Source organism: Plectropomus leopardus, chromosome 12 (genome assembly GCF_026936395.1).
Source record: "Plectropomus leopardus strain MGB_pleo_1.0 chromosome 12, ASM2693639v1, whole genome shotgun sequence".
NCBI classification, from domain to species: Eukaryota; Metazoa; Chordata; class Actinopteri; order Perciformes; family Serranidae; genus Plectropomus; species Plectropomus leopardus.
The window spans coordinates 34,244,935-34,264,097 of NC_142187.1; the positions used below are offsets into that span (position 1 = coordinate 34,244,935).

Here is a 19,163-nt window from a genome sequence, read left to right on the forward strand (position 1 = left end):
ATTTACATTAAAAAATAGAACTATGTCTTTATATGAGTTTTACAACATAAAAATGAAAATGTATAAAATCACATATGAAAACTGCACACATGCAGCTGCGCATTTATACTCATGCACATCATTCACCTACATACAAACACACACACATTTAAAAAATCCATGAAGACAGTAACATACAACACTACAATATTATGCAGCCACAGAACCCCCAAAACTTCAGGTAGGTTACAGAGGGTGGACAAAATAATATGAACATCTGACAATCAAATACCAAAACCCTGCAATTATTCTCTGAATCAACATCCGTTAGCTTTGTCACTTTTCTCCGCCATAAAACAGCTGAAAAACAGCTGATGCTGTTTTGCTGGTGGACAGTTTGATCAAATCCAGACTCGGGAACTCCAATCTACCTCCCTGAGCGAATTACACCTGAAAACTTCCCATTTTTTCTCAACTGTTATTATTTTCACAAACTTCTTTTTCAGTTGGACTTTCTTGGTTTGCAGATGACAGTCTATGGTATATGATAAAAATGAAAACCAAGACATTTCTGCACTGGGAGATACAATCTTTGCCAGCAAAAACCAAAAGCTTTACAACATCTTCATGTCCTTAGCAGCCAGTGCCTTTACAATGACGGTCTTTTTTGGGAATTACATCAGAAACCACGTGGGTACAGAAAAATGTGCAAAACGTTCAACACATCAATGAGTGTCGACCAGACGACTGATTATCCGGCAGAAATTCTCTGGTTGCAGACCCTCACTGATGACCAAGCGTGGGAACCATCGATAATTACTGACATCAGCAATCAATACGAGTGTTTCCGAGCCGACCACATTTCGACTTCAACTTGACTCATCTGACATTTGCAACGATGCTGCTAATGAAGCGACGAAGCAGCCAGAGAGATGTCGATGAGACGCTGATCTATGAATAGTCGTGCCGATGAGTCTGTCAGTTTTTAAACCACAGACACGTGACATCACCTTGAGAGGATGTTTTGACGCCATCTTTCGGAGAAATGAAATACAGAGCAAAGGGAGCGGCGTCTGATTGGTGCGAAGAAGAAAAACCTCCAAGACCGATAAGAGTCCGCTGTCAATCAAGAAAACACACCCAAAATCCAATACTGTGCTAAGCTTGTGTGGATCAGCCTCAGTCTCTGTTCATAAAGGATTTCTTAAAGCCTCTGGGAACCTAAATCACCAAAAACGTCCTTAATATGTAATTTAGGGTCTTACATGTGTAACAAAAAGCATAAAAAGTGATCAGACATTTGCTTTGATCCAAATTTGAAATATTGTCATTTTAGTGTTTTCACAGTTTCCTGAAGCTGCGTTGATTTCGGTGCGGTTCTAAAAACGTTCTGAGAATAATGCAACCAATGCACTGTATTTTTAATGGCAATTTTTATTATTATTTTAGTAATTCATTTTACCTTTCTATTTTATCTCTTTACTCTTTTATTTTAAATCTGTATCTTTTATCATGTTTTTATATGTTATTGCTCTGTAAAGCACTTTGAATTGACCTGCTGTATTAAAGACATTTTCAGCAGCAAGTTTTCTTTTAGTTCCCAGAATGTTCTTCTTAAATTTAGGGTAACATTCTGTATTAACAACAAAAAATGTGACATATGATTTTCATTTTAAAATGTTGTGTAATCTCAGTCATCGTTCTGAATGTTGCTTTGACGTTTTTATAAAATAACATTTAATGATCCGTCACCTCTCAACATCACCAAAACATTGTCTGAATGTTGCAGAAATATTATTAGAAATAATAAACATCCTTAAAACGTTCTTTGAACATTAGATTAAAATGTTGTCTTCAAAAACTTATTGCAACTTGTAGGCGACCTTAGCCAATGTTGTGGGAACGTTCGTTAACTCACGGAGAAACAGAACGCTCCGAGGCGTCAAACAGCAGCTCTCTCGTTTTAGTGCAGAGCGTCAGAGTGAGTTTATGAACGCAGCCAGAGTCAGAGGGCTGGAACAGACAGAGCCGCACCACGCGGACTCTGCTCTGCTCCGTGGCTGTTGTCATGGAGACGAGACAGCTGACAAAGGTGGTTTCCAAGGAGGTGTCAATCAAAACGTGACCTGCCCACAGTCTGGAGAAACGCCGTTAACCTCAAAATGAGCTGTTTCAAACATTATTTTCACTCAGATTTTTGTAGACGCTCAACTTTGATAAATTATCTGCATTCTTACTTTTTTTTTAGACACGTTTCCAGAAGCTTTAAGAAATTTACAGCTTTATCACTGCATAAACAAAACTGAAGTGCGATATTCTGTGAATGTAGATCATCTGCAGTCAGTGTCTGGAGTCGCGGTACACACGGTGAATCCCACCACTAGCTCCTGTATATCATTTGTGTACATTATCCACGTACTCTCCATTCCTTCAGCCTGTTGCTAGGCAACCTGGGGTCAAAGGGCACCAAAAAGGGCCAGACGCCTCTCATTCCTGTCTGCGGCTGGTTGTTGGGGGAGGACTGTTTGATTATGAAAATGACGAATGATTCACACACATCCTGTGATACTTGAGCGCTCTGACATCCTGATCGCCTGATGTGTGCGTGTGTGTGTGTGTGTGTGTGTGTGTGTGTGAATATCAGCACTCACCTTGTGTGTGTTGGGTTTGATGCATCGGATAAAGTACGGGTTGGAAGTGCTGAGCGTGGCCATCAGAGAGTGCAAAGAGTCCTGCAACAAAGCAAACACGTCTGTTAGTGATCAGACCGTCGCACTGCAAAATCTGACGAGACGATGGTACATAAAATAATCTCAGAAACCGACTGCTGTCGAAAATGTAAGTAAATATAAGTATTAATCTTCATTTATGGTGACTTTTAATCTAATTGTTAAGTTTCCTTTTGATTTGGCTGTGTTAGCTGGGTTTCCACCACAGATTTGCGCAAAACTTAAGTGATATTTTTGAAATTTGGATACAATTTTACAAGCACTCTTCCCCGATTATTTCCTTGTTTGTTTTCTTTTCTTTTTTTCTTTTTCGGGGGTTATTTTATTTTTAAATGAGCTTTCAGGTGATTTTCTAGTACATTTTAAAAGGGTTAAGACCAGAGAGCAGTGTTGTGTTTCAGTCATGGTATTTAGCACTGATCGTGTTTGACGAACTCTCAGCAGTAAACATGTTGTTGTTGTTGTTGTTGTTGTTGTTGTTGTTGTTGTTTTTTCGTGACTCACCTTAAACTGGGAGCTGACGGTGGGCCGTCGGTGCTTGGAGCTGCTCTTCAGAGTGTCCTGTTTGTTTCGGCTCAGTACGTGTTCAAACAGATCGTAGACAAAGTCCAACCTGACAAAACAGACAGAAACGGTCAGAAAACACACACATGCTGCAGAATATGTGTAAACACTAACAAACACACAGATGCAGACGAGGCAGAAAAGAGCTTCATGATTTAAAGTAAAAATAGTACTTACCTGAATGTGACTGATAATGCACCATATTGATGGTGAACTGCATTTACATAATGTCATTTAAATCTATTTTAACTTTTTTTTAACGAAAACGTCCTCCTTTTAAAAACGTACACTATGAATGTTTATCTTTATATTTGTATGACCAAAACACTCAAAAATATTTTTCAGTTTTGATTATTGATGATTAAGATGATTATTTATTCATTAATTTTTGTTTTATTTTTAGTTATTTTTTAAAATTCATTCATTTGATCAATTAATTAATTTGTTCTGAAAATACACATTTTTCTTGCATGTCTGCGCTCTGTATATCCTGGCTGTTAAACCCATATCAGCCATATCATTGGAATTTTAAAGTGATGCAACAATCTTGGTGTCATTGCAATAAGACATGGATTTTATTTTATTTTATTCTTTTAATAAGTATTTTTATTTATTCATTTATATGAAATGTATTACTTTTTCATTAATACCTGTTTGGTAACTTATTTGTGTTCTGTTGAGTTCTTGTCTGTTATTTTTTGGTTATTCCCTGTGGAGCAAGCCTGCGGGGAGGCTAAATTCTTCTAAGAAAATAGTTATTTTTGGATCAGAAAAAGTGTTCGAAAGGTTAATTGAATCAATAGATTGGATGAAGTGAGTCACGGCCTCCACAGGCTTCTTACTTTATAAAGAAAAGTCAGAAATGCTGAAATGTACCTGCTCTCCCTCAGCAGGTTGAGGATGTCGTCTCTGAAAGTGTCTCTGTTCTTCTCCAACATCCCCCTCACGTCGTACACCACCTGCAACAGGCCACCGGGGGGCGTCAGAGAGCGTCACAGAGCAAAGACAAGAGGAGCGGCTCCTCCGCATGTATTTAAAACTGTGTTCTTTAACACAAAACTATAACGAAATCTGAAAAACAAAGGCAGTGCCGGCAGTATCTTACCTCTCCTGCATAGTGCTTGACTCCAAAGTAATGCACAGCAACACGCGGCTTCACGTAGAAAGAGTTTTTCTGCAACAAGACAACAGAAAGAGTTAAAAAAAACTTCTGCACACACACACACAAACACACACACACACACACACACACGCGCATGCACACACACACTCCTCTGTATATCAAAAACTACATCTCAGAGAAAGAGGAAAACTTCAGATGATTTCACGTCACATCTGTAATCTTTTCTCCAGCTGTTTCCTGCAGGCCGAGCTGATGGACTGTCGATACGGATCATATCTCTAAAACTTTGTTCTCACCGATGTTGTAAAATAAGGAGCTGTTAACAAGATTAACGCCACAAATTTGTGAGGAAAAAAAAATATTCTGAGTTTGTAAAGGCGTAACTTTGTAAGAAAACTGAATCAGAAAAAATAGTGTTTTTTTGTTGTTTTTTTTGGGGGGGGGTAAAAAAACCCACTTTGGATCAACCTCACCACACAGACGCTGCCACCTGATGTGTTTTATGCCTTTTTTAAGGATGAACTCATCATTTTAAACTGGATTTAGCAATAAGGAAATAGCTGCTCCTGATTTCAGAGCAGAATCATCAGAGAACATCTGACATTTTTCTTAAAATTTTGTGACAATAATCTCAGAAACTCTTTTTTTTCTCAGAAAATTGCCCTCCATTTTAAAAAAATATCTAAAATGGCCCTGTTATGAAAAAAAGATTGTGTGAATAAAGATGTGACTGCCACCGTCACCCTTTGGACCCAGTAGAAACAGTCTTTATGGTTCTGCTATGGAATATTAAACAGTTCTTTATTTGATCATAATCCACTTTAATGAGGCTGTAAAGTTTCCATATGAGCTCGGCCAAGAAAATATTTGCTCAGATATTTACAAGTTCTCATATTTGTTCAAATTAAAGACTTCTGCCTCGTTACGTCAGTTTAAATCAAAACAAGCTGTTTGCTCTACATTCAAAAGCTCGCAGCTGAACTCAGATCAGCTGACAACAGTAAAGGTGGATTACGCAGGACTGTCGCTCACAGATTCACTCCGCTGGCGTTTTATTTATCACTAAATTTATGTTTTTTTAGCACCGTGTCTCCGGACGCCTGCCGCTCAGAGTCTGGTCGTCATCTTTTTATAAAGTCTCAACCTCACCTGCACCTGAGCGCTCTGCAGGTGCACGTCCATAAACGTCACAAACACAGCGAATGAGAAAATAAGCAGATTTAGAAAATTATTTGTTCTAAAAGCGAGGGAAACATGTCTAGAGAACAAAGCTAAGGGAAAAAAATATTTAAGATGATCATGAATATATATTTAAAATTATTTTACAAAATTACTATATTTTTAAGCACTCGGGTCATTTTCTTGTTTGTTTTGTTGTTTTTTTAACCTCTCTTTTTTCTTTTTAATTAAAAAAAAATAATCCAGGTAAGGAAACATGTCTAGGGAACAAAGCTAGGGAAAAACAATATTTATAATTAAATAATTAAAATTATGTTACAAAAATATTAGATTTTTATGCACTTTGTATAGATTTTTTTCCTAAATCTAATTTTCTTTTTTTTTTCATTATATTATTCATTCTCAAAAAGAATTTGGTAATTTTCTTGCATTTTATTTAACTGTTGTTGTTGTTTTGTTTTTTTTTACAAAATGTTTTGTAAACAAGTCCTAAAATCTTTTTTTCGGCACAAGTGCAGGCTTCAGGTTATTTCCTTCCTTATCTCTTAATATTAAACTTTTTCTTGGAGCCTCTGTGTGACGTCTCTGCAGCTCAGAGTCAAACAGGGACATTATTTCTGTTCCATAATAACTCTGTCAGGAGAGAAAAAACTGGACCACATTTTAGCTGCTGATGAGATGATGCTGAGCTGTGGAGGTAAACTGATGAGATAAGCTGATTGGTCGACCGAAATGCGTCAGACGGAGCCGTACCGAGTGCTGGCCGTGGAGTTTCTCCAGTAAGGTGTCGTCTGTGGCTTTGGGGAAGTGACTCTCCTCGTTCATCAGTGCCAGGAGACCCAGTTTCTATGGAAACACAGAGAGAGCGTCATGATTGATGTCAACATCACTTTAGTTGAACGTACCCTCACTGCAGTCATTATCACACTGGTTTTGCTTTTTTAAAAATGTTCTTGTTGCTTCAGATTTTTATGTATGAATTTATTTAGATTTTCATTTATTTCATGTTATTAATATTTTTTCTGTTTATCTCCCAAATCTGTCATTTTCTGTTCCCTCTTTTTAAAAAACACTTTGCTTTGCATCAGCATCACCATCAGTCTGTGCATAACGTAAACCTTCACTCCTCTAACCTTCTCGATCAGATCCAGACACTCTCCGTTATCCATCCAGTTGATGTCGACCCAAACCAGGCCCTCCCTGCAGGAAGCGACCAAAAAAATAACAGCGTTCAGAGACATTTCAACAGCCAATTTTAAAAAATGGCATGAAAGTTAACCCACTTTAATGTCTTATTCAGATCTTTGGGTGGACTAAAGATTTCACATCGAAATATGTTTGCACCCAACTTCTTATCAAGATTTTTTAAAACAGTATTGAAGGATTTTGGCGGACAGACGCTTTGCACATGTGCAGGTAGGAAAGTCCCACAATCAAACATGTTGGCAGCTAACTGCATTCTTGCGCCCTTTTATCCCAAAAAACATCCAACCCAGAAGACAAACAGTCTCCGAGGCTGCAGCTTTGGAGCGCCTGCCTTCAGGCCGCCGACCTCATCAGCTGTGTTTTCTAAATATTGAGAAACATCAGGTAACAATTTTGGTTCGAGTGGCTACGACATGATGTTTCGTGTATATGTGAAATCACAATATTTGGCAGGCTGCACTCTGCAGGGCTCAGATTTTTCCGTGTGAGATAAGCCAAAGTAGAGCAGCGTTAAAAAATGAGACGGAGGGCTCAAAAGCCTCCTGATGATCTTTAGTGACATTATTTACTCACCACGTTTTAGTTTTGAAAGATTCATTTTACTCATCTTTTAAAAACTTGATTATTATCGCCCTCACTATAAAGCTAAAGTGCAGACACTATATATTTCATCCTCTCCCCTCAGACTGTTTTCTGCAACTGATAAACAAATACATAATATTATAATAATAACAATTATAATAACTCTTCTTCTTATTATTAATGAAAGTAATAAAAAACATATAATATAAAGTCTGATAAACCGCCATCTTTTTAAGTTAGTTTGTTATAATGATAGTCATTCATAATAATCATAATCCAATATTTCAAATTATTTTTAAAAAATTATTATAATTTTGCAATGTTGGTTTCAAGGGCTAAAGATAATAAATAGTAAGGAGGAGTTATTACGGAAGTAAATAATGAAAATACAGTAATTCAGGCAAACTAGCTCAAACTAACCTAGTTGACTGAAAGCAGAGAGCAGTCTCATGCCTACATATTTTAGATATTATGTAGGAGTTAGTCAAATTATTATTCATTTATTTTATTTTATTTTGTGTTCATTAATCTTGTAAATTCTTATTTATTTTTTTCAATTTAGTGAAGCAAAACAGGTGAGAACAAGCAAGACAGGGCAACATTAGGTGACATGAGAGGTTTGTAAAGGAGGAAAAATCATTAAAAATCGTGATGGCGGGGTCAGTCAGTTGCGTAGGGTTACTTTGTGTGTGTGTGTGTGTGTGTGTGTGTGTGTGTGTGTGTGCACTTGGAGGCCACTTATTTCTGAGGTAATGTTAACCCAATGAGCCTTGAAAACACAATTTGAAACATTATCTGTTACACAGTTTTCCTGAAAACTTTAAACCGCTTTTTAAATAAACTTTACTGTTGTTCTCTGCCTCTGCGGGTGACATCATTCAACAGCTAACAGCATAAAAACCTTAAATTAGACTTTAGAGGTTTGTCATAAAACAACATTTTGGCCAAAGTAATGAAGTGCATTTGTGAACGGAGTGAAAAACCAAACGAGTCGTCTCCAGTAAAAAAACTCCACTTACTTGTTATATTCAAGTTGCTCCAGGGAGAAAATGTGCTTGTTAAAATATTCCTGAAGCTTCTCGTTTGCATAGTTGATGTTGAACTGCTCAAAGCGGTTGACCTGTGGGGACCAAAATGAGGTCGCGTCAGACACAGAAAAAACACAGGCGGAGAGTTAATGAACCAAAGAACAAGAAAACCCCGAGGTTTGTTTTCCTATTTCCTGATTAACAATTAAAATAAGATTAAATACTCAGGAGTGGGTAATAAAAGGTCATATTATTGAGTTTAATGGAGTGTGCTTGTGTGAGGGATCCGAATTTAATTTAATTCAGTTAAATTCGATAAACTTTTTTATCCCTGAGAGAAAATTAAAGTTGAGTTCATATCAGAAACACAAAAGAAAGCAGCGAGTTTTATTTTATTTTTCTTAATTATCATTATTATTATTTATTATCATTATTATTGTTATTATTATTATTATTATTATTATTACTATTATTATTACTATTATTATTTTTATTTTATTTTATTTTAATTTTCTTAATTATAATTATTATTATTTTTATTTTATTTTTTTATGGTATAATGTTTGCTTGTGAAGTCTTTTAATTTTTCTTCTCGTTCAAACACACCTCAAAGTTCTCAAATCCAAAGATGTCCAGGATGCTGATGGATTTGAAGTCTTCTCGGCCCCTGATGCGGTTGTTGAGCTTGCGGATGATCCAGTTGAAACACTGAGAATAAAGTGCCATGGCCATGGAGTCTCTGGAGTCCACCGCCTGCGGAGGAGCAGCCGAAATACACGACTCAAACCACACACACTTTCTCGTGATCAGTCGCTCGAAGGTTAGCATGTTGACAGAAATGTGTTCAGTCGTGTTTTCAGCCGTGGAGGTCGTCTGTGCGAGCAGCAGCTTATTAGGATTTTGCCGAAAAAACAGTCGCAGATGTTGTGTTCACTGGATCCACATCACTTTTCTTGTGCTGCATTCAGACGCCCTTAACAAGCTGTTTAACCCTTTGAAACCTGAGCACATTTCTTTGATTTCTTTCTCAAACAGCTAAAACATGTCGGAAAAGGCAGCGAACAACTTGGCAAGAAATGCCCCAAACAACACGCAAAAAAATTAGTAAAGGGTGACAAAAAAAAGAACCGAATAAAAAAAAATGATAACAATTAATGGGGGAATTAAAAAAGAAATCCAGGAAAACTATATTCATAATTTTTCAAAAAATATGAATATATTCAAAATTATAATATATTATTTTTTGAAGCACCTTTGCGGTCATTTCTTGTCTGATTTTACATTTTGTTTTACTTGTTTCCAGGTAATTTTCTTGTAACTTTTTTACTAATTTCTTGCTATTTTTCTGGGGCCATTTTTTGTTCTCGTTGCCTTCTTCCCATGTTTTTGTAAGAAATCAAACCGATTTGCTTCGGTTTCAAGGGGTTAAAGTAGACCGTCAGAGGTGTTTACTCACCTGTTCCACGGTGAGCGGCGTGGAGATCTCCTCGCCCCTGAGGATCATGGACCGGTGAGTCAGGACCTCGGCCAGCTGATCCGGGTTCAGCCCCAGGAGGTCAGACGTCCGGCTGAGGGCCGCTGATGGAGGGAACACACAAACCTCATCTTCAGACACTTCAGAGATGAAAATGTCATTTTAAAACAAATCCAACAGCAGAATAATTCATTCAGCTGCAGAGACAGAGAAAAACTAGATATACGGGGAAAAAAACAAAAAAGTCCCTGAGGAGAGAGCGCAGAAAGACGGCAAAAAGACGGCAAAACAGACAGCAACGAGCTGAACTGAACGGCAAAATACAGGAAGTCATGTTTTATTCTTTTCCAAATTAACACATTTGGGTATTTTCTGATTGTTTGCCGTTCAGCTACTTCAGAAATTGTTGCAAAATTAACTCTCTTTCTATGAAACTTGTGTCCCCCTGCAGACACACGTTCACCTGACCAACACGACTGTTTAAAATGACCACTAGAGGTCCTCCTCAGGGTACTGCACACAGGCAGACGTGCAGTTCAATAACTGATGCTCTCTTTAATCCTGTGAGGGCATACTGGCGGGAAAACGAAAAAGAAGTTGGAAAAACACTGAGAGTAACGGTGAAAGAGGCTGCGGCGGTTAAAAGTGTAAATAAGACAAAGGTGTGAAAATGAAGAAAAAGTTTCTGACCTGATTTGGAGGAGACCTGAGCTCCTCCGGCCGTCATGAACTCGATGTTCCCCGCGTGGAGGATCCCAGCCAGGAGGCGCAGGATCTCCCCGATGTTCTCCTCCGTGAACTGCATCGTTCTCATGGCATTCTGGGAAACACAAACACAGAAGACGCTGGTGAAACCTCAGAGCGCAGCTTGGTGTTCTCGCTGCAGGCGGGCGGCCTCTGATGGATCTCATGTTGAATTCCTCACCAGCTAATTTTGTTTCTTTTGGGTCCAGACTGAGTCGTTACAATCTGTCTTCAGCAGCCGATTAGTCTTTGGGGTTTTTCGGAGGTTTGGACTGACTTACAGTTACGTGTCTGTTGGTTTGGGTTTGGCAGCGGCGGGTTTCACTTTTCAGTCTCACCAGGATCAAATATTCAGAGTTTCTTCAACTGATTTTTTGTTATGAATAAATGAATGAATGAGTCCCGTTGAGAAATGTAATGCATGCAAATATATGTGGGAAATCAAATCAAATGTTCTCGGAATACAATAAATGACATGCTAGAATACATAATTCAATAAAAAGATACAAACTCACAAACTTAATTTACACTCATTTCTTTAACAGTTCATCATAAAGCAGCCTCTGCGTTAATGCGTCTGTAACGGCTGCTGTAGTCGTCAGTGAGTGAATGTGATGTTGGTTTTTGGGTAAATGTTTAAGTGGTGGAGCTGGTTGCGTCCTGCGTACCAGAACATCCTGAAAAGTGCCGCCGTCGTTGATTGTCTTGTCGGTGAGACAGCTGGACTGTCTCAGGTAGTGGTAGCTGTCCGGCTGCGTCAACCCGAACGCTTCTGCAACATCACAAACAAGCACAGATACAAACACACAATTATTTTATTGCAGAATAACACGGCACTATTCATATTGCCGTTTTATTATCTTTACATTTTCCTGCTCTCCTTGTTCTCCTTTTTGTTCCTCCTTTATATATATACATCTATATATATAATTTAATATCATTTAAGTATTATTTCTGTTCTTGTTTTGTTTTTATTTTCATTTTATTTGTTTTTTTCTTATTATCTTGTTTCTTATTTCTTACTTTTGCAACAACTTACAGTTTTGAAAGTAAAGACCTCTAATTTAATACGCGCCGTGTTGCAGCTGTAAATACAGATATTACAGTATCCTCTGCTGCTAATATTATCGTGTCCACATCATGTTTTGACACTTTTGTTTTAACAAAGTAAAAATTAACACAAAAATGCAAATGAACACAAAAGAGTTAACTTTGTGACTTTTTAATATTATAATTTGTTATAATTTGAGTATTTTAGCGAGGACTAACCTTTTTGCTGGTTGTTGGTTCCCGCTAACAGGGCGTAGAAAATGTGGTAGTTTCTCTCGCCTGGGTTTTGCCGGACCACTCGGTTCTGTAGGGAAACAGAAGAGCCGCGATTGAATATTCACACTTTTATCAGCACAAACACACAAACACATTCTTACGGTGGCACTCAAACCAAAATATCACGACAAACAAACGCGTACAAAAACGTAAAAAAAAGAGTGTTTGGAACATACAGAAAGACAGATCAGACTACTTTAATGCTGCAAACGTGTTTTTGCAGAGGTGTTAATACTTTAATTTTGAAGTCGTCACAACTGAGAGCTGCTCTCGCTGAAAGATGAAACTTTTAACAGCAAACTCACCTTTTCTAAGAGGTCTGTGGTCAGAAAAGTGTCAGTCAAGGAACGAAACTGTTGGAGAAGCTTAAACGAGTTAGTTAGCTGAGCTGTTGAGGGGGAACACCAGAGTTACGCATGACACGCAAATAATTAGAGATTTCCACTTTAAGAACAAACAAACAGAAATAGAAATTTAGAAATGGAATCAGCTTCTAAAGACAACAATAAAAATGCTTAAAAATATAAGTAATTATTTACTTTTTGCTCTCTACACTGACTGGCAGCCACTGACAATCTGATAACTCGACTTTCAAAAATCCAGGAAACTGATTAAAACACAATATGTTTATTTTGTATGTTAGTATTACACTAATTTTCATGTAGTTATATTTACTGAATTTTGTGACGTTGTTTTAACTTAAAAAGACTATTTAAATTAACTTAAACTTCATAAGTTTTAGTCACTTCAGTAAGTCAAGTTTCCCGTGCCTAATATTCTGTAAAATCTCACAAATTCATGTTACTTAAAAAAAAAATCGAGGAAATCGATTGCCTTGAAAAATGATAATAAATATGACGATTGCTCTTAATTTATGTTTACTTCTCTAATTGCTATTTTACTTAGAATTTACTTATATTTACTTGATTTTGTGATGTTGTTGCAGCTTAAAAATGACATGTTAAACCAAATTAATCTTCCTAAGTTTTAGCAACTTCCTCAAACCAAATGTATTCTGTTTTCTGCTGGTTGCAAACTAGTATCTAATAGTATATTTGTATTTACTTCAACTTGTTAATGAAACAAAACTCGCAGAAATAACTTCATTTGCAAAATTCTCTTTGTAATGTACGAATTCAGTCAGATTAACTCGATTCACTGAAGTTTCCAACACTGAGAAACAACAAGGTCATTTCATGTCATTTTTAAGTTGCAACAACTTCACAAAATTAAGTAACTATCAGAAAATTATAAGTAAATTCGACATTTAGGTAAAAACTGAAAAGAACTTCATGGTTTTATGTACTTTTCTTTTTCATTTTTTTCACAGTGCGCCTGTAATCCTCACGTTCACTATCCTGGATTCGCAGTTATAACAGAAAATGAACGGCAGTCAGTGGATCCTTCGTGTTTTTACCCTTAAAAAAGGCTTTGCCAACCTCTTCAAGTACTTCCTTCCTGTATATTACGTCTGGGCAGCAAATGTGCAGAGAAAAGGAAGCGCAGCCACTTAACACTGAGTGGGTTTCAAAGGATACAGTCGATGATTCGGCCTCCCTGGATGTTGCCCTTCTGGCTGAAATGCAGCTGGACAAACTTCCCAAAGCGGCTGGAGTTGTTGTTGTAGACGGTTTTGGCGTTTCCAAACGCCTCCATGATGGGACTGTGGAGCGGAGAAGGACAGGATCATCAGCCAAACCTCAAACAAGCCTTCAATGGAAATTAAACTCTCATCGCTCAAAAATAATGAACCGTAAATCAGATGAATGATTACCTGCTCTCCAGCAGCGCCTCCTCCACGTGTGACGTGCGGTCTCTGGACGAAAGCTCCAGGGAGTGCTGGCTCATGGCCGACAGGAACTTCAGGATCAGCTTGGTGCTTTCTGTTTTCCCGGCGCCGCTCTCGCCACTGCGGGGGAATAAAACACACGGGTGGTGAGACCTGATCTTCTAAAGTGCCCATGAGCAATAATAACAACTTTATCGTTGTAGCACCTTTAAAAACAGAGTTTATAAAGTGTTTTAACATACAAAAGCAGAAACCCAACCAGCCCTAACGAACACAAGCGGGACCAAACTACAGCCGAGGTCAGATAAAATCAATACAAATCAGGACAAAAAGAATGCAAGATGCAAAATGTCAATATAGAATAATACAAATAAAATGCAAGAAAAGCAATAATACCCCAAAATAAAAGATATAAATAAAATAAGTTAAATATATAAAATATATAAAAACAGGTTTTAAGAAGTGATTTAGGAGAAGGCGTTAATTCTGCGAGCCTTATGTCCTCGGGGAGGTCATTACACTTTGTGACTTTGTGTTTTTTGGTGCTTTTTTGGATCAAGGTCTTCTTTATTTTTTTCAAATATATCACAGAAAAATAAATACAGCTTGAATATGTTTTGTCTGAAACAAGTTCCTACACAACCTCCTGTTTCTCAACAACCGGATCATTAATAACTTCATGACCAGACAGAAAAATAAAAAATAAAAAATGAATAAATAAAATAAAATAAAAAATGAAAGCAAGCAAATACAAAAAAAACTGCGTTTAAATGGCTTAATTCAAAATCACACAATAACACTAACTGATTGAATCAGTGGTGAATAACTTTTCATTATTGTAACAATAACTTCTCCATTTTTCAGTGAGCTAAAATGGTTGATTTTTTTCCAATGGCGTCTGGTGGCTTCGGGGAGAACATATATGTGGCACTGAAGGTGTTAATGTCTCACCCGTCTGAGTGGTGAAAATATTCCTGAACTAATATTGATATTGATTGATATTTAGGCGGTTAAAAGACATTTTCTCGCTGACTTTTCTGTGTCAGACTCCTGCACGCTTCTCCAAACTGACGTCTACTGCATGTAATACACTGATTATACCTGATATAACTGCAGTTCAAAACCTGTACTATCCCTACAATGTAAACATGATTACTGCATGTTTCAAGTGTTTTAGGATGAAAGTCACTGCAGAAAATAAAGGCGGAGAAGTTTAAGAGTGCCTAAACGGTCTCATAATTTCAAAGACATTTCATGTTTTCAACCCTACAGTCCCTTCTTGTATTTTAAAGCCTCCGGCATCTTTCAACACTTCTGTTTGCAGCAGAGAAAACGTGACCTCCGTTTGTGTAAACACTGAACGCGTGTGTGTATTTAAGACTGAGCACAAACGAGCTGCAGGTTTAAACTCACGCTGACTCGCAACAAAGTGGGTCAGACGTGAATCAGGTGTTGATGACCGACTCATGACTGAAGCACACGCCGATTTCACACATGCAGGGAAACATTCAGTCAATGATAACTGTTTTACACCACTAGATGGCGCGCTGGACACTGCTGAGTGGAAATGAGACCTGCAGGATGCAAGTAAAACATCAACAGGCCTTAAAATCACACATTAAGATAGAAAGGTGGGAACCTTCTTTAATTTTCATTTCTGACTTTTACAAACACATCTTTATAAATGCTGTATTTTGGCACACCTACAATCATAATGCTGTACAATGCTGATGCAGCATAATTTACAGGACAATGCACTTCTCTTCTTTCCACCTTCATTTCTCCCTCCATCATTGTCTTTGTTAAAAGAATAAGAGGGAAAAAAGAATAGAAGGGGCTACATACATGTACTTATACACACTTTCATATGTAAAGACACACACACACACACACACACACACACACACACACACACACACACACACAGATACATACATTCACATCCATGTACATACACATTTATATACTTCTTTCTCTTGTTTGACATACCAAAGGTATTGTCGCTAAATTTACATTCACCTTCAGCCACGTCAGATTTTGGGGGGTTCTCAGATTTCTAGATTTTCAGATTTGTGGCAGTAACTTTCTCGCTAGCAGTGTGGACATGTCAGCGTTTTGTCAGTATTCACTACAAACTGCACTCTCAAACTCAGCCTCTCTGCGCTGATCGCTGTGATTTTGCATTTTTAAACCATCTGACGAGCTTCATCAGCCTGTAATCACTGCTGTCCGCATCTCTCTCATCCTGCAGGCTTTGTTTACACTCTCACTGACTGCACTGGAGACGTTTTTCCATCATTACTATCTGAGCGTCTCACACAGGCCCTGGCAGCAGGCCGGCACAGATTCTGGGTCTAAATCGATTTTGTTTAACTTTGTCATATTTTTTTGTTGGCTCTTAGATTGAAACAAGTTTGGAGTTTGAGTTATGACAGAATGTGAACTTTCTTATATTGTTTTCTGTCTAAAAGACACCTAGAGGTATTAAAAATGAACCCACAGCCGCTCCATGTGAGGCTCAGGCTTATATTTTTTGAGTGATCTCAGGAAATGGTAGTTTGAGATACCTGATTTCTGATTTTCATGAGCCATAAGCCATAATCATCAAAATTCAAACAAAAAAATATAAAATACATGAAAGTTTACCTTTTTGAATTAAATTACAAAGAAAAAGTAACTCTTTTATGATATTCTATTTTTTTGAGATGCACCATATGTGACTGGCACTGAAAATGCAAACGATAGTCGAGAAACACAGCTGAAGCTCATTTATCTTAATCATTTGTCTTTTGGACGCCACTTTGGGCGACACTGTTTGCTTTAGCTGTGTTTTATAAATAAAGTTGAACTTGAATGTCACGCATCAGCCGTGCAGCGCGGCCGGTCATGTCCACAGAGTCAGTGGCACATTCCCGATGGACAGAAAACAGGACGGGAGATAATGTAAACGCTGCGTTTGGCTGTGTGTGGACACATGTTATGACAGGACGGGCTGTGTTTTACACGCTCCACATGGAGGCTGAGATCATTCGCGTCTTTGGAAGCTGCCGTCTGAAACATTTTCAATCATCGTCAATACTTATTTAATTTTGTGCTGTCTTCTTGTCATTTGCCTCATATCTACAGTTTGAGTATTTTACTTATTTATCTTTTATCATTGCTATTATCATTTTATCTATATATTTACTTGTTTATTTATTTTTATATTTATGTATTTTTTTTATTTTCTAATTTCTGGTTTAACAGAGCACTTCTGTTCTTTACTGCTTTATTTAATCACAAAGTCATGTTTTTATTTATGCGTGTGTGTATGTGCATGTATGTGTGTGCAAAAACATCGGTGTAGGCACTGGCGGACCATTAAAGGGGTTAAATTTAACGTTTTTTTATTTTACTCCACTTTTTCATTGGACTCATTTATGTCCTTCTTGGCCGACCAAACACGCATCAGTGACTGAAAAGGAGACGTTATATGGACAACATCAAAGTATTGATCCTACCTTTAATTTCATTTGTTTTATTTTATCTATTTTTATTGTATTTCTTTGATTTATGTTGTATTACTTTACAATTCTATTTTTTCATTTTAATTAATTTATTTATTAAAGTCTAATTAATTACTTATGTACTTTGGTTACTTTATAACCTCTCACTGCAAATGTGATTATTATTGTGACTGTGTGACGGGATATATATTTGTACACTGATAAAACTACACTAAGTGTAGTGTACTACACTGTACACTAAAATTTCAATTAAAAAAATTATTTTTTTTAATTCTATGACATGTTTATAGCCTTTGTGTCTGATCCTTACGATGACATATTAGTCTAAAAAATGTGACAATTGTCAGAATTTCTCCCAGCATCTTTTCTTGCTGCAAAAGTTTGTAGTACTTATACTTCAATTCAGGGAATATTAGAGACAGACTTGACTTTCTCAGAATGCAGAACTTTTTAAAGTGAGAGAGACCCATTAGATCAGCTCGAATGTTGTGTTTCAGCGTCGGGGCTCTTCATTACCGCTGATGAGAAACAGTAAATCCAAACACAGCGACGGATCTCAGCAGCGGCTCGCTCCAACGGCGGGTCAAACTTTCGTAAAGAGATTAGATCTCACTTTAAAGGGCTCGGTGTGTGTAGCTCATTTAAATAGCTTAGACTGCAGCGATGGCCAAATCTGAATGTAACTCACTTAAAAGACCTCTGGCAGCGTGCCAACTTATTTAAACCAGGACACACACACACACACACACACACACACACACACACACACACACACACACACACACACACACACATTAAACTGCACCCTCCCTTTGTGCTAATCCCTGGCTCTCCACATGCTGTTGCCACCCAAGGTAAAACCCCCCACAGGGAGGAAGGAGGGAGTCTTCAGCGGAGCGACTGAGCGTGCTGGACAAACTGCCCTGGCAGCTCTGGATCTCACCCAGGCCTTTTGTGCCGAGGCGCTGAGCGGCAGACTCTGTCGGAGAGTCAAAGAGTTTGAGAGCAGGAAGGAGAAACTGAGACGAAGAGTTCGGTGAGAGAGCAAAACAATCTCTCTTAATGTCGTTTAATCTGGAGTTGAGTCCAAAGAACTGAGATCTGTTTCACGGGAGACAGATTTTTTTTTAAAGCAAATTTATTTGAGATCGACTTGCACATCTAAACTCTGCCAGGCTGCCCTGTAGGTGTCGTGCTGCACTGCCAGAAATATTAAAACTGAACAAGTCAATGAGTCAAACACTCAAAAGACCTTAAGCCGCACCGGCAGACTGACTGTAGAGGCGTGGGTCTGTCAACAGGCGGGTTTCCATTTACCCTAAAATTGTGCAAATTGAAATTCCAAAGGTAAATATGCCTAATGGAAAGACGATAACGATGGATAAGTTGTTATGCTCACATGAGGTGGTATTTTAGTTGATTCAAAAAAGCCATATTTCGTGAATCAGCAATGACAACGCTTTTTTGGCTTTTCTAGGTCACATGATGCTATGAGGTCACATGATGCTGTGTCTGTGTGCTTGTCAGCAGGAACTGGCTCCCTCATGATGCAGCAGGAGCTACAAGAGCTGTTATTGCATCACATAACTCTTCAAGTTATGAGTGGATCATCTAAAACAACCCCAACACACACACACACACGGAGAAAGGCATACTCATCTGCTGCAATACCGCGTGCACAGATCTGCTCTACAGGCAATGGGTCTATCGCCTATTTTTAGTTGGTTTACCTGTGTTTGAAAACCTGAGTGCATGCACTAATTTTGGTTGTAAAATGGTAATAATGAGATGCGTGGATGTGAGCGACGGTCAGAGCTGCACAGGTCATTGCAAGATTATTTTCATAAATAAATTAGCATATTTGTTTTATCATTGTGGGAAAATAATTGAATTTACTCTTGATACTAAATCTTCAGACTGTAACGTTAAAACTT

General features: G+C 37.8%; 1 protein-coding gene and 1 long non-coding RNA gene across 2 annotated transcripts in view; one reads left to right on the forward strand and one right to left on the reverse strand.

Annotated features, from left to right (window-relative positions):
- Window positions 1-19,163, reverse strand: part of myo10 (myosin X) — a 161,579-nt gene that overhangs the window by 57,645 nt on the left and 84,771 nt on the right. Inside the window, exons 5-19 of the mRNA XM_088085923.1 lie at window positions 13,709-13,843; window positions 13,473-13,597; window positions 12,240-12,253; window positions 11,878-11,962; window positions 11,277-11,380; window positions 10,555-10,684; window positions 9,847-9,968; window positions 8,997-9,143; window positions 8,382-8,482; window positions 6,708-6,774; window positions 6,328-6,420; window positions 4,378-4,446; window positions 4,149-4,231; window positions 3,213-3,321; window positions 2,631-2,711 (exon numbers count right to left, since the gene is read on the reverse strand). Coding sequence (XP_087942049.1) covers window positions 2,631-2,711; window positions 3,213-3,321; window positions 4,149-4,231; window positions 4,378-4,446; window positions 6,328-6,420; window positions 6,708-6,774; window positions 8,382-8,482; window positions 8,997-9,143; window positions 9,847-9,968; window positions 10,555-10,684; window positions 11,277-11,380; window positions 11,878-11,962; window positions 12,240-12,253; window positions 13,473-13,597; window positions 13,709-13,843 — 1,465 coding nt within the window. The remainder of the gene's footprint in view (window positions 1-2,630; window positions 2,712-3,212; window positions 3,322-4,148; window positions 4,232-4,377; window positions 4,447-6,327; window positions 6,421-6,707; window positions 6,775-8,381; window positions 8,483-8,996; window positions 9,144-9,846; window positions 9,969-10,554; window positions 10,685-11,276; window positions 11,381-11,877; window positions 11,963-12,239; window positions 12,254-13,472; window positions 13,598-13,708; window positions 13,844-19,163) is intronic.
- Window positions 2,622-4,376, forward strand: LOC148188142 (uncharacterized). The gene is made up of 2 exons (XR_015778232.1): window positions 2,622-2,817; window positions 4,163-4,376. It is a non-coding gene; the product is annotated as an uncharacterized LOC148188142 (long non-coding RNA).